The sequence below is a fragment of the Mobula hypostoma genome, unplaced genomic scaffold (assembly GCF_963921235.1).
Source record: "Mobula hypostoma unplaced genomic scaffold, sMobHyp1.1 scaffold_45, whole genome shotgun sequence".
Taxonomy (NCBI): domain Eukaryota; kingdom Metazoa; phylum Chordata; class Chondrichthyes; order Myliobatiformes; family Myliobatidae; genus Mobula; species Mobula hypostoma.
In genome coordinates, this window is record NW_026948238.1 from 821,598 (window position 1) to 836,906 (window position 15,309).

A 15,309-nucleotide genomic window follows, 5' to 3' on the forward strand; every position below is an offset into this window, starting at 1 on the left:
TGCAGGAACTGGATATATACTGTAAGTATTTGGATAGGTGTGGACTGATTAAGGATAGACAACATAGCTTTGGTCATGCCTAGCAAATCTTACAGAGTCTCTGGAGGAATATATCGGGAAAGTGGATGAAGGCAAGGCAGTTGATGTTGTCTACAAGGACTTTAGCAAGGCACTTGACAAAGTCTCATATGGGAGGTTGGTCAAGAAGGTTCAGTCACTCAGCATTCAGGATGAGGTAGTAAATTGGATGAGACACTGTCTTTGGGAGAAGCCAGAGTGTGGTAGCAGATGGTTGCCTCTCTGACTGGAGATGTGTGACTAGTGGTATGCCACAGGGATCAGTGCTGGATCTGTTGTTGTTTGTCATCTATATCAGTAATCTGATGTTAACATGGTTAACTGGATCAGCAGATTTGTGGATGACACCAAGATTGGTGGTGTCGTGGACAATGAGGAAGACTATCATGGCTTGCAGTGCGATCTGGACCGGCTGGGAAAATGGTTTGAGAAATGGAGAAAAAGTAATCTCATCTTGAAATGTTGTCCTTCACCCATTGATGGATTTTGTAAATCTTTCTACAGGTTAAAAACGACAAGGAATTTGTCTCTGGGAATCTCAAACTCGGCACGCCAGTTTTGCTGCGTCTGTCTAGATATCTAAGAAGTGGAGCAAGGGATTCAGTCAACCATCCTTCCTGCTCAGACTGTGGGGAGGGATTCACTCGGCTATCTCAATTGAAGGTACATCAACAAGTTCACACTGGGCAAGGCAATTCACCTGTTCTGTGTGTGAGAAAGGATTCAGTTAGTCTTCCCACCTGTGGACACACCAGTCAGTTCACACTGGCCAGAGGCTGGTCATCTGCTGAATTTGTGGGGAAGGATTCACTCGGTCATCTGACCTAATGGCTCACCAACGAGGTCACAGTGGGGAGTGGCCGTTCACCTGCTCGGACTGTGGGAAGGGATTCACTCGGTCATCTAACCTAATGGCTCACCAACGAATTCACACTGGGGAGCGGCCGTTCTCCTGCTCAGACTGTGGGAAGGGATTCACTATGTCATCTCACCTACTGACACACCAACGAGTTCACACTGGGGAGAAGCCGTTCACCTGCTCAGTCTGTGAGAAGAGATTCACTCAATCTTCCACCCTACAGAGTCACCAGCGAGTTCACACTGGGGAGAAGCCGTTCACCTGCTCAGAATGTGGGAAGGGATTCACACTGTCATCCCACCTACTGGCACACCAGTCAGTTCACACTGGGGAGAGGCCGTTCACCTGCTCAGACTGTGGGAAGAGATTCACTCAGACATCAACCCTACAGAGTCACCAGCGAATTCACACTGGGGAGAAGCTGTTCACCTGCTCAGAATGTGGGAAGAGATTCACTCGATCATCTAACCTACTGACACACCAGCGAGTTCACACAGGGGAGAGGCCGTTCACCTGCTCAGACTGTGGGAAGAGATTCACTCATTCATCCACCCTTCAGAAACACCAGCGAGTTCACACTGGAGAGAAGCCATTCACCTGCTCAGTCTGTGGGAAGAGATTCACTGAGTCATCCAACCTACAGAGACATCAGCAAGTTCACACTGGGGAGAAGCAGTTCACCTGCTCAAAATGTGGGAAGGGATTCACTTGGTCATCCGACCTACAGAGTCATCAGCGAGATCACACTGGGAAGAAGCCATTCACCTGCTCAGAATGTGGGAAGAGATTCACTCGATCATCCCACCTACTGGTGCACCAGTCAGTTCACACTGGGGAGAGGCCGTTCACCTGCTCGGTCTGTGGGAAGAGATTCACTCAGTCATCCACCCTCCAGAGACACCAGCGAGTTCACACTGGGGAGAAGCCGTTCACCTGCTCAGTCTGTGGGAAGGGATTCACTCAGTCATCCGACCTACAGAGTCACCAGCGAGTTCACACTGGGGAGAAGCCGTTCACCTGCTAAGAATGTGGGAAAGGATTCACTCAGTCATCGAAACTAGTGGTACACCAGTCAGTTCACAGTGGGGAGTGGCTGTTGTTATGAATCTCTTGGTTTTGTTTGCTGTGGACTGTCATTTTAAGAGAGAGAGAGAGAGAGATTAAGAAGGTGAATCAGTCTGACTTGCAGCTTGTTTAGTTTTAACCGAGGACACAGACACTCAGAGTCAGACGGACATGAAGGAGGAAAAATAGAAGGATCGAAACCAGGGAACTAGTAGCCAAGGGTCACTGTTTAGAACTTTCCTATGCCCACAAGGATGGGTTAATTATCGATTCAGTGAACATCGAATGTGTGGTTATCACCTCGCTTGATCCATAGGAGTGGATCGGATTTGGGGTATCCTGTGAAGACCACTTATGTGTTAACCCTTGCCTGGGTGTGGTCTGGTAATTCACTTGAAGACAATACCCCTTGTGACAAGTCATAGAAACATAGAAAACCTACAACACAATACAGGCCCTTTGGTCCACGCAGTTGTGCCCAACATGTCCCTACCTTAGAAATTACTAGGCTTACCTACAGCCCTCTAGTTTACTAAGTTCCATGTACCTATCTGAAAGCCTCTTAAAAGACCCTATCATATCCGCCTCCAGTTGCCAATACACCGTATGATTTCTTAACCACAGCGTCAACCTGTGCAGCTGCTATGAGCGTCCTATGGATTCGGACACAAGATCCCTCTGATCTTCCACACTGCCAAGAGTCTTACCATTAATGCTATATTCTGCCATCATATTTGACCTACCAAAATGAACCACTTCACACTTATCTGGATTGATCTCCATCTTCCACTTCTCAGGTCAGTTGTGCATCCTATCAATGTCCCGCTGTAACCTCTGACAGCCCTCCACACTATCCACAACACTTCCAACCTTTGTGTCATCAGCAAACTTACTAACCCATCCCTCTACTTCCTCATCCAGGTCATTTATAAATATCACGAAGAGTGAGGGTCCCAGAACAGATTCCTGAAGCACTCCACTGGTCACCGACCTCCATGCAGAATATGACCCGTCTACAAGCACTCTTTACCTTCTGTGGGCAAGCCAGTTCTGGATCCACAAAACAATGTCTCCTTGGATCCCATGCCTCCTTACTTTCTCAGTAAGCCTTGCATGGGGTAGGTTATCAAATGCCGTGCTGAAATCCATATGCATTACATCTACTGCCCTTCCTTCGTCAATGTGTTTAGTCACATCCTCAAAAAAATTCAGTCAGGCTCGTAAGGCACGACCTGCCCTTTACAAAGCCATGCTGACTACTACAAATCATATATACCTTTCCAAATGTTCAGAAATCTTGCCTCCCAGGATCTTATCCATCAACTTACAAACCACTGAGGTAAGACTCACTGGTCTATAATTTCCTGGGCTATCTGTTCTTCCTTTCTTGAATAAAGGAACAACATCCGCAACCCTCCAATCCTCCGGAACCTCTTCTGTCCCCATTGATGATGCAAAGATCATCACCAGAGGTTCAGCAATCTCCTCCCTCGCCTCCCACAGTAGCCTGGGGAATATTTCATCCGGACCCGGCGACTTATCCAACTTGATGGTTTCCAAAAGCTCCAGCACATCCTCTTTCTTAACATTTACATGCTCAAGCTCTAGTCTGCTGCAAGGCATCACTAAAATCACTAAGATTCTTTTCCATAGTGAATACTGGAGTAAAGTATTCATTAAGTACCTCTGCTATTTCCTCCGGTTCCATGCACACTTTCCCACTGTCACACTTGATAAGTCCTATTCTTTCACGTCTTATCCTCTTGCTCTTCGCATACTTGTAGAATGCCTTGGGGTTTTCCTTGATTCTGCCTGCCAAGGCCTTCTCATGGCTCCTTCTGGCTCTCCTAATTTCCTTCTTAAGCTCCTTCCTAGTAGCCTTATAAATCTTCTAGATCACTAACAATACCTAGCTCTCTGAACCTTTTGTAAGATTTTCTTTTCTTCTTGACTAGATTTATTACAGCCTTTGTACACCACAGTTCCTGTACCCTACCATAGCTTCCCTGTCTCGTTGGAACGTACCTATACAGAACTCTACACAAATATCCCCGGAGGTTTGCCACATTTCTTCCGTACTTGTCCCTGAGAACATCTGTTTCCAACTTAAGCCTCCAATTTCCTACCTGATAACCTCATAATTCCCCCTACTCCAATTAGACGCTTTTCTAACTTGTCTGTTCCTATCTCTCTCCAATGCTGTTGTAAAGAGATAGAATTATGATCACTATCCCCAAAATGCTCTCCCACTGAGAGATCTGACACCTGACCAGGTTCATTTCCCAAACCAAATCAAGTACAGCCTCTCCTCTTGTAGGCTTATCTACATACTGTGTCAAGAAACCTTCCTGAACACACCTAACAAACTCCACCCCATCTAAACCTCTCGCTCTAGGGAGATGCCAGTCGATATTTGGGAAATTAAAATCTCCCATCACGACAACTCTGTTATTATTACACCTTTCCAGGATTTGTTTCCCTGTCTGCTCCTCGATATCCCTGTTACTATTAGACCTATAAAAAATGCCCAGTAAAGTTATTGACCCCTTCGTGTTCCTAACCTCCACCCATAGAGACTCCGTAGACAATCCCTCCATGGCGTCCACCTTTTCTGCAGCCCTGACACTATCTCTGATCAACAGTGCCACGCCCCCACCTCTTTTGCCTCCCTCCCTGTCCTTCGGTCTGAACATGTCCCTTCTCTATCACCTGCCTATCTTCCCTTTTGCACTGTCTACAAGCTTTCTCTATTTGTGAGCCAACCTCTTCTCTCCCAGTCTTCTCAGTTTGGTTCCCACCCCCAGCAATTCTAGTTTAAACTCTCCCCAGTAGCCTTAGCAAACCTCCCTGCCATCCCCGCCAAGATATTGGTCCCCCTGGGATTCAAGTGCAACCCGTCCTTTTTTTACAGGTCACACCTGCCAAAGAGGTCCCAATGATCCAGAAATCTGAATCCCTGCCCCCTGCTCCAATCCCTCAGCCACGCATTTATCCTCCACCTCATTCTATTCCTGTACTCACTGTCGCCTGGCACAGGCAGTAATCCCGAGATTACTACCTTTGTGGTCCCGCTTCTTAACTTCGTTCCTAACTTCCTGCACTCTGTTTTCAGGACCTCTTCCCTTTTCCTACCTACGTCATTGGTACCAATATGTACCACGACCTCTGGCTGTTCTCCCTCCCACTGCAGGATATCTTGGATGTGATCTGAAACATCCTGGACCCTGGCACCTGGGAGGCAAACTACCATCCGAATTTCTTTCCTGTGTCCACAGAATCGCCTGTCTGACCCCCTAACTATAGAGTCCCCTATCACTACTGCATTCCTCTTCCTTTCCCTACCCTTCTGAACCACAGGGCTGGACTCTGTGCCGGAGGCACGGCCAATGTCACTTCCCCCAGGTATGCTGTCCCCCCCCCCCCAACAGTACTCAAACAGGAGTACTTATTGTCAAGGAGTACAGCCACAGGGGTACTCTTTGGTACCTGACTCTTCCCCTTCCCCCTCCTGACTGTGACCCACTTGTCTGTCTCCTGTGGCCCCAGTGTGACCAGCTGACTATAACTCCTTTCCGTCACCTCCTCACTCTTCCTGACCAGGCGAAGGTCATCGAGCTGCAACTCCAGTTCCCTAATGTGGTCCCTTAGGAGCCGCAGCTCGACACACCCGGTGCAGATATGGCCGTCTGGGAGGCTGGGAGACTCCAGGACCTCCCACATCTGACACCGAGTACAGAAAACTGGCCTCGCACACATAGTAATTCCTTTCTGCAATTAACACAGGTAAACCCCCTACCTTCGCTCGTCCCGTTACCGCCTAAGCCCGTTTGAGCCAAACCCACTCTGCTACCCTCTCACTCTGCTGCCTGCTCCGAATGCTGCCCGCTGGATATGGCGGTCTTCTTTTCAAACTTTTCCTGCTCTTCTGGCTGACGTCACATGCCTGCGTGTTCTTGCCTCTCTTTACCACGAGTAGTAAAATGCCTTCCCTCCAAAAAATCCTCAGCCATTCCACTCACAGCCACCTTGGTTCGAATCTCGAAGAAATATAGACGAAAAATAATAATAGTAATAATAAATAAATAAGTAAATCTTATTCATTATTCTTTATACAGTGTACAGACATTTAATAGATTAAAAGTCTTGCAAAAAAACAGAAACAATATATATTTAAAAAGTGAGATAGTGCCCAGGGGTTCAGTGTCCATTTAGGAATCAGATGGAAGAGGGATGAAGCTGTTCCTGAGTCACTGAGTGTGTTCTGTCAGGCTTCTGTACTTCCTACCTGATGGTAACAGTGAGAAAAGGGCATGCCTTGGGTGCTGGAGCTCTTTAATAATGGACACTGCCTTTCTGAGCCACGGCTCCCTGAAGATGTCCTGAGTACTTTGTAGGCTAGTACCCAAGATGGAGCTGACTAAATTTACAACCCTTTTTACAAACAAGGAGGTACAGACAGATAGGAACAAATGGAGTACAGGAAATTCAAGTGAGCACTTAAAGAAATTAAAGAAGGCGTGAGGTTGCCCCAGCAGACAAGGTGAAGGAGAATCCTCAGGGATTCTGCAGACATGTTAAGAGCAAAAAGATTTCAAGGGAAAAGATTAATCCTCTGGAAGGTCAGAATGGCAATCCACATGGGAAGACAAATAGTCATAGTCATACTTTATTGATCCTGGGGGAAATTGGTTTTTGTTGCAGTTGCACCATAAATAATAAATAGTAATAAAACCATAAATAGTTAAATAGTAATATGTAAATTATGCCAGGAAATAAGTCCAGCACCAGCCTATTGGCTCAGGGTGTCTGACCCTCCAAGGGAGGAGTTGTAAAGTTTGATGGCCACAGGCAGGAATGACTTCCTATGACACTCCAGGTTGCATCTCGGTGGAATGAGTCTCTGGCGGAATGTACTCCTGTGCCCAACCAGTCCATTATGTAGTGGATGGGAGAAATTATCCAAGATGGCATGCAACTTGGACAGCATCCACAAAATAAATGTGGGAGATTTTTTTGCATCCGTATTTACTCAGGAGATGGGCACAGAGTCTATAGAAGTGAGGCAAAGCAGCATCAACTTCATGGACCCTGTGGGGTGTTTGGGGGTGGGGGTGTTTGCTGTCTTAGCAAACTAGCGTGGATAAATCCCCAGGGCCTGACAAGTTGTTCCCTAGGACCGTGCAGAAGACAAGTGCAGAAATTGTCGGGGCCCAAGCACAGATACTTAAATCATCCTCAGTGACAGGTGAAGTACTGGGGGATTGGAGGACAGCCAATGTGGTTCCGCTGTTCAAGAAATGCTGGAAGAATAAACTAAGAAATTGTATGTTGGTGAGCTTGACATCAGCAGTGGGAAAGTTATTGGAATGTGTGTGCAGGAACCAGATATATAAGTATTTGGATAGATGTGGACTGATTAAGGATAGACAGCATGGCTTTGTGCATGGTAGATCATGTCTGACCAAGCTTATAGAATTTCTTGAGGAAGTTATCAGGAAAGTGGATGAAGGCAAGGCAGTGTCATATGGGAGTCTCATATGGGAGGTTGGTCAAGAAGGTTCAGTCACTCAGCATTCAAGATGAGATAGTAAATTGAATGAGACACTGTCTTTGGGAGAAGCCAGACTGTGGTAGCAGATGGTTGCCTCTCTGACTGGAGGCCTGTGACTAGTGGTGTGCCATTGGGATCAGTGCTGGATCTGTTGTTGTTTGTCATCTATCTCAGTAATCTGATGTTAACATGGTTAACTGGATCAGCAAATTTGTGGATGACACCAAGATTGGTGGTGTAGTGGACAACGAGGAAGACTATCATGGCTTGCAGTGTGATCCGGACCAGCTGGAAAAATGGTTTGAGAAATGGGAAATGGAATTTAATGCAGACAAGTGCGAGGTGTTGCACTTTGGTAGGACCTACCAGTGTAGGTCTTACGCAGTGACTGGTAGGGCACTGAGATGTGCTGTTGAAGAAAGGGATCTGGGAATACAGGTCTATATTTCACTGAAAGTGTTATCAGAGGTGGATAGGGATGGAAAGAAAGATTTTGGCACCTTGGCCTTCATAAACCAAAGTACTGAGGACAGGAGATGGATGTTATGTTGACATTGTACAAGACATTGGTGAAGCCTAATTTGGAGTATTGTGTGCAGTTTTGGTCACCAACCTACAGGAAAGATGTAAAAGAGTTTGAAAGAGCTCAGAGAAAATTCACAAGGATGGTGTCAGGTCTGGTGGACTTGGGTTATAAGGAAAGATTGAACAGGTCAGGACTTTATTCCTTGGAATGTAGAAGATTGAGCGGAGGTTTGATTGTGATAGAGGGGTATAGATAGGGTAAATGCAAGCTGGCTTTCTCTACTGAGATGGGGTGGGATTGCAACCAGAGGCCATGGGTTAAGGGTGAAAGGTGAAATGTTATGGGGAACATGAGGGGAAACCTCTTCACATAGATGGTCATCCAGGTGTGGAATGAGCAGCCAGTGCATGTGAGCACAATTTCAACATTTAAGAGGTTTGTATAGGTCCCTGGATGGTAGGGGTAATAGGAGTGGGCAGTTTAAATAGTTCTGCACAAACCAGATGGGCGAAAGGGTCTGTTTCTGTGTTATACTTTTCTATGACTGAGACAGGAACCCGAAATAATACTAATATTCACTCTAATTCCTTTTAACATCTGGGCAGGAAATTTTTACATGGCTTTAAAATTGGCACTTTAAAGTAACAGTACATAAAAGAAAATCCCAGCTGCACGTCAACAAAGGCTATTTGTGTGAGAGTGTTTCAGTTACGGTGGGGCCAGGCACCCATGCAGCTCAGTGGGAACAGGGAATAATACCAGTGGAGAGAGTCAGACTGAGCCAGGTCACAGACTGGAGACGGCAGAAACATAGGAAAATAAAATAACAGCACAATACAGGCTCTTTGACCCACAAAGCTGTGGTGAACATGTCCTTACATGAGAAGTTACCCAGGGTTATCCATAGCCCTCTAATTTTCTGCGCTCCATATACCTGTCCACCTATCGTATCTGCCTCCGCCACCGTCGCCGGCAGCCCATTCCAAGCACTCACCACTCTCTGCGTAAAAAAACTTACCCCTGATATCTCCTCTGTACCCATTCTTAGAGAGACAGAAAGAACATCAGAGAATTTGATGGTCATTCCAGATGCCATCGCTGTGCCCAGTTAGAAGATGATTGCTCTTTCCATCTTGGGTTGAACTTCACTGTAACAGTGTGATGTCCGATCACACCTTGACAATTCAAGTGTTCTCATCTGAAATGTTGTCCAACACCCATTGATGGAATTTGTCAATCTCTCTTCAGGTTAATAACGACAAGGAATTTGTCTTCGGGAATCTTGAACTCAACACGCCAGTTTTGCTGTCTCTGTCCAGATATTTAAGAAGTGGAGCAAGGGATTCACTCGATCATCTGACTGACTGGCACGCCCGTCGTTTTACACTGGGGAGAGGCCGTTCACCTGCATAGATAGTGGGAATGGATTCACTCTGTCATCTCAACTGAAGGTACATCAGCAAGTTCACGCTGCACAAGGCCATTCACCTGTTCAGTGGGTGAGAAGGGATTCAATCGGTCTTCTCACCTGTCGACACTCCAGTCAGTTCACACTGGGCAGAGGCTGGTCATCTGAGTTTGTGGGGAAGGATTCACTCGGTCATCTGACCTAATGGCTCACCAGCGAGTTCACACTGGGGAGTGGACGTTCACCTTCTCAGACTGTGGGAAGGGATTCACTTGCTCATGTAAATTGAAGGTATATCAGCAATTTCACACTGGAGAGAGGCCATTCATGTGCTCAGATTGTGGGAAGGGATTCACTCGGTCATCTGATTTGCAGATACACCAGCAAGTTCACACCAGGAAGTGGCCATTCACCTGCTCAGACTTTAGGAACAGTTTCTTTCAGCCAAATCGACTGAATGTGCATCAATGAGTTCACACTGGGGAGAAAGTTTCAATAAGCTGCATGCTGGATATTTCTCCATCACCGTTGCTGAATGCAATTTCGAGAGTGACTGTCAGTGCAGAACTCTGCAATTATTGCTGCTGCTTACCACACCCAGTTCTGCACTGGGCATGGGAGGAGTTTCTTCTGCTGCATATTCACCTTTAATGGGACTGGAGTTTAATATTCTGCATCTGTGACAAATAAATCAGTTCTATTTTAAACTCTGTCTCTGGTACGTAGTGAATTTCTAACACAACTACTGTACAATAGAGTGTCAACTCAGGCCAGCTGGGCCCTGCTAGTGATTCTGTTCCACGATAGTCCTTTTAAATCCTCCCCTGTTGTTCCCCCCTCGCTCTCCCTGTGGTGATGGGTTCCAAACAGTCACCACTCTGTGGGTGAAGAGGTTTCCCTTGAACTCTCTGCAGACTGAAGAAGTCGAGCTGACTGCAGTTCTGTCTGAGATGTTCTTCGCCCCTCTAATCTTTGGTCTGAGGAAGAATGACATTGGCAGTTAACCTCCTTATTCATGGCTCACTTCCACATTATGGGTCATTTTCCCTGCTTCTAAAGGATTGTTAGAAAACACCACTGTCCTCTAAAGACTTAAAGCAAAATGGGAAACCATTAGTTGGATGTTCAGTGAAGTAGGGTCAGAAACCAGAGGCGGGTCTGCACAGGGCAGAGTTTGGGGATCTGGACGATGGTCGGGGTAAGAACGTATGATGAGGAGAAGGGAATCAGCAGCGGGGCGTGGCAACGAATGACGGAGTAACAACATTTGGAAGCTGATTGACAGAGAAAATCTTTTGTTTGTCTGACTGATGAAAGAAACAATACCTGTGGTGAGGTGCTCCACTGGTCGAGGACGTGTGTGTTGGGAATGGTTTTATCCATTGAGGGAGCTGTTCCTGCTTGCTTATCTTGTAATTTTTTTTCTCCCCCCCCCCCCCCCCCGGCGAATCGGCCCGGACAGACAGGAACAGCAGGGCTCTCACAGCTAATGGTTTAAAAAGTTCATCTGTTTGGTGAGGTAAGTGGGTGAGTAGACTTACTTTTCCTGTTTCATTCCTGTAGAATTAGATAGCATGCCTGCAGGGTTAGTGCTTTGTTTAGGGTGTCAGTGCTCTATTCAGGGTGTCTGATATGGGAATCCTGGGACACCTCCAGCCTCCCTGATGGCCACATCTGCGCCAGGTGCACCGAGATGCAGCTCCTCAGAGACTCTGTTAGGGATCTGGAGCTGCAGCTTGATGACCTACTGCTTATCAGGCAAAGTGAAGAGGTGATAGACAGGAGCTACAGGGAGGTAGTCATGCCTATGCTACAGGGGTCAGAAAACTGGGTCACAGTCAAGACAGGGAAGGGAAATGCCCGGATAGTGGAGAGCACACCTGTGGCTGTCCCCCTCAGCAGCAAATATCTTGTTCTGGGTGCTGTTGAGGGGGATGACCTGACAGGGGACGCCCACGGTGACCGGGTCTCTGGCACTGAGCCTGGCGCTGTTGTGCAGGAGAGAAGGAGGGAGAAGAGGAATGCGGTGGTCGTAGGGGATTCGATAATCAGGGGAACGGACAGGAGATTCTGTGAGCCTGACAGAGATACCCCCATGGTGTGTTGCCTCCCAGGTGCCAGGGTACAGGATGTCTCGGATCGGGTCCTGAATATTCTGAAGGGGGAGGGTGAGCAGTCAGTTGTCTTGGTACATATTGGTACCAATGACATAGATAGGACAAAGGAGAAGGTCCTGCAGAGAGATTTCCGGGAGTTAGGAAGGAAGCTGAGAAGCAGGACCTCCAGGGTAGTAATCTCGGGATTGCTACCTGTGCCACATGCTAGCGAGGGCAAGAATAGGATCGGGCAGATGAATGCATGGCTGAGAGACTGGTGTAGGGGGCAGGGCTTCAGATTCTTGGATAATTGGGATCTCTTCTGGGGGAAGTATGACCTGTTCAAAAAGGACGGGTTACACCTGAACCCTGGCGGGAAAGTTTAGTAGAGCTGTTAGGTAAGGTTTAAACTAATTTGGCAGGGAGCTGGAATGACAGCGGAGGAAGGGGAAAACAGAAATCAATCTAAGATAGTGAGCAGTAAAGATGTCAGGAAAGACAGGCAGGTGATGGGGCAAATTTGTAGCCATTGGGATGAGTTGCAGTGAAATCAAAGCAAAAAGTACCAAATACTGGCCTTAAGGTATTATACTTAAATGCACGCAGCATAAGGAATAAGGTGGATGATCTTGTTGTACAGCTACAGATTGGCAGGTATGATATCGTGGCCATCACTGAGACATGGCTAAAGGATGCATGTCTCTGGGAGCTGAACGTTCAAGGATACACGGTGTATCGGAAGGATAGGAAGGTAGGCAGAGGGGGAGGCGTGGCTTTATTGGTAAGAAATGATATTAAATCATGAGAAGTGATATAGGATCGGAAGGTGCAGAATCTTTATGGGTTGAGCTAAGAAATAGCAGGGGTAAAAGGACCCTGATAGCAGTTATTTATAGACCTCCGAACAGCTGCAGTGATGTGGACTACAAATTACAATAGGAAATAGAAAAGGCTTGTCAGAAGGGCAGTGTTATGATAATTGTGGAGGATTTTAAGATGCGAGTGGATTGGGAAAATCAGGTCGGCACTGGATCTCAAGAGAGAGAATTTGTAGAATGTCTGCGAGATGGCTTTTTAGAACAGCTTGTTGTTGAGCCCACTAGGGGATCGGCTGTACTGGATTGGGTATTGTGTAATGAACCGGGGGTGATTAGAGAGATTGAGGTGAAGGAACCCTGAGGAGACAGTGATCATAACATGACTGAGTTCACTGTGACATTTGAAAAAGAGAAGCCGAAATTGATGTGTCGGTATTTCAGTGGAGTAAAGGAAATTACAGTGGCATGAGAGAGGAACTGGCCAAAGTTGACTGGAAAGGGACACTGGCGGGAAAGATGGCAGAGCAGCAGTGGCTGGAGTTTATGCGAGAAGTGAGGAAGGTGTATTCCAGAAAAGAAGAAATTTTCAAATGGAAAAAGGATGCAACCATGGTTGACAAGAGAAGTCAAAGCCAAAGTTAAAGCAAAGGAGAGGGCTTACAAGGAAGCAAAAATTAGTGGGAAGACAGAGGATTGGGAAGTTTTTAAAACCTTACAAAAGGAAACTAAGAAGGTCATTAAGAGGGAAAAGATTAACTATGAAAGGAAGCTAGCAAGTAATATCAAAGAGGATACTAAAAGCTTTTTCAAGTATATAAAGAGTAAAAGATAGGTGAGAGTAGATATAGGACCGATAGAAAATGATGCTGGAGAAATTGTAATGGGAGATAAAGAGATGGCAGAGGAACTGAACGAGTATTTTGCATCAGTCTTCACTGAGGAAGACAGCAGTATACCGGATACTCAAGGTTGGCAGGGAAGATAAGTGTGCGCAGTCACAATTACGACAGAGAAAATACTCAGGAAGCTGAATAGTCTAAAGGTAGATAAACCACCCGGACCAGATGGAATGCACCCTCGTGTGCTGAAGGAAGTAGCTGTGGAGATTGCGGGGGCATTAGCGATGATCTTTCAAAAGTCGATAGATTCTGGCAAGGTCCCGGAGGACTGGAAGATTGCAAATGTCACTCCGCTATTTAAGAAAGGGGCAAGGAAGCAAAAATGAAATTATAGACCTGTTAGCTTGACATCGGTGGTTGAGAGGTTGTTGGAGTCTATTGTCAAGGATGAGGTTACAGAGTACCTGGAGGCATATGACAAAGGGAGAGGGTGGGACCACTCAAGGACAAAGGGGAGGGGAACATTTGATTGGATACAAATTATGTGGCTGAGGTTTATAATGAGTACTTTACATCAATATTTACCAAAGACAAAGATGTGAAACGTGCGGATCAAGGCAGAGAGTATTATATGCTCGAGTATTTTGAAGTAATTGAGGAGGTAGCTTTGGGGTTTTAAATAGCATTAAGGTGGATAAACCCCAGGGCCTGATGGGATACACCACAAATTATTGACAGAGGCAAGTGAAGAGATTGCTAGGGCTTTTACCAATATCTTTGTGCTCTTCCTACCCACTCATAAGGTCCTGGAGGACAACTGAGCAGTCAGTGTTGATCTATTATTCAAGAAGGGAACCAGGGATAATCCTGGAAGTTATAGACTGTCAGTGGTAGGGACAGGATTTATGAGTATTTGTAAAACCATAGCTTTATTTTGGGAGCCAACATGGCATGGCTTGGAGCAAATAGTGTCTTACTAACTTAATTGATTTTATTCATGCAGTGATGAGGATGATTGATGAAGGTCGAGCTCACACCTTCACACATTTTTGTGAGGCCTTTGACAATGTCCCACATGGGAGGCTCATTCGGACGATTAAGATGTACGGGATCCATGGTGAATTGGATTCAGAACTGGGTCACCCATTGAAGACAAAGGGTGGTGGTTGAAGGGAGCTATTCTACCTGGAGGTCTGGGTTAGTGGTGTTCTGTGGGGATCTGTACTGGGACGTCTGCCATCTGTGATGTATGTAAACAACCCAGATGAAAACGTCCATGGGCGTGGATAGAATAGATGACACTCAGAGAATATAGCGGGTATCCTGTAAATCGGCTGCAGATATGGGGAGAGAAATGGGAGATGGAGATTTACCTGGCCAAATGTGAAGTGTTGCACCTCGACAGGTCAAACATAAACAGTTGGTACACTACTAAGTGCAACAGTGTCGATCAGCAGGGGGATCTTGGAGTTCAAGTTCATCGCTCCCTGAAAGTGGCTGCACAGATTTGCAGGGGGGTTAAGAAGGCAAATGGCAGGCTTGACATTATTAGCTGAGGCACTGATTTCAAAAGTCAGGAAGTTATGTTGCAAGTTATAAAACTCTTATTAGACGACATCTGGAGTATTTCATACGGTTCCAGTCTAGGAAAAATGTCAAAGAGTTGAAGAGAGTGCAAAAGAGGTTTACGAGGATGCTGCCTGGATTAGAGGGCTTGTGGTTTGACAAAGGGGTTGTTTTCTCTGGAGCAGTGGAGATTGAAAGGAAATCTGGTAGAGGTTTATAAGATTATGAGGGGTATAGATAGAGTAGGCAGACAGTACCTCTTTTGAGGGGTTGAAATGTCCAATACCAGAGGGCATGCATTGAATGGGAGAGAAGGTAAGTTCAAAGGAGAAAGGCAACCTCTGTGTGAAAGGCAAGTTCCTTTACACAGATTTGTTGGTGCCTGGAATCAGGACCTGGGGTTTGGTAGAGGCAGATATAGAGGGACTTTTAAGAGGTTGTTATGTAGGCACATGAATGTGAGGGAAAATGAAGGGATATGGATATTGTGTCTGCATAATGGA

At 46.2% G+C, this 15,309-nt stretch overlaps 1 protein-coding gene across 2 annotated transcripts; it reads left to right on the top strand.

Moving 5' to 3' along the window:
• Positions 1 to 590: 590 nt before the first annotated feature.
• LOC134342113 (zinc finger protein 229-like) lies at positions 591 to 11,253 on the top strand. 2 transcript variants are annotated; one of them, XM_063040049.1, is made up of 3 exons: positions 591 to 2,000; positions 9,328 to 10,205; positions 10,950 to 11,253. In XM_063040049.1, the coding sequence occupies exon 1, from the start codon at positions 906 to 908 to the stop codon at positions 1,959 to 1,961; it is 1,056 nt and encodes a 351-aa protein (XP_062896119.1). In that variant the 5' UTR covers positions 591 to 905; the 3' UTR covers positions 1,962 to 2,000; positions 9,328 to 10,205; positions 10,950 to 11,253. The 2 variants fall into 2 exon arrangements, with proteins under 2 accessions (XP_062896119.1, XP_062896120.1); XM_063040050.1 differs by having other exon boundaries at positions 9,328 to 9,530.
• Positions 11,254 to 15,309: the final 4,056 nt, after the last annotated feature.

Coding starts and splice junctions, on each gene's coding strand:
- LOC134342113 (XM_063040049.1), top strand. CDS start 906: ATGGCTCACCAACGAGGTCACAGTGGGGAGTGGCCGTTCACCTGCTCG.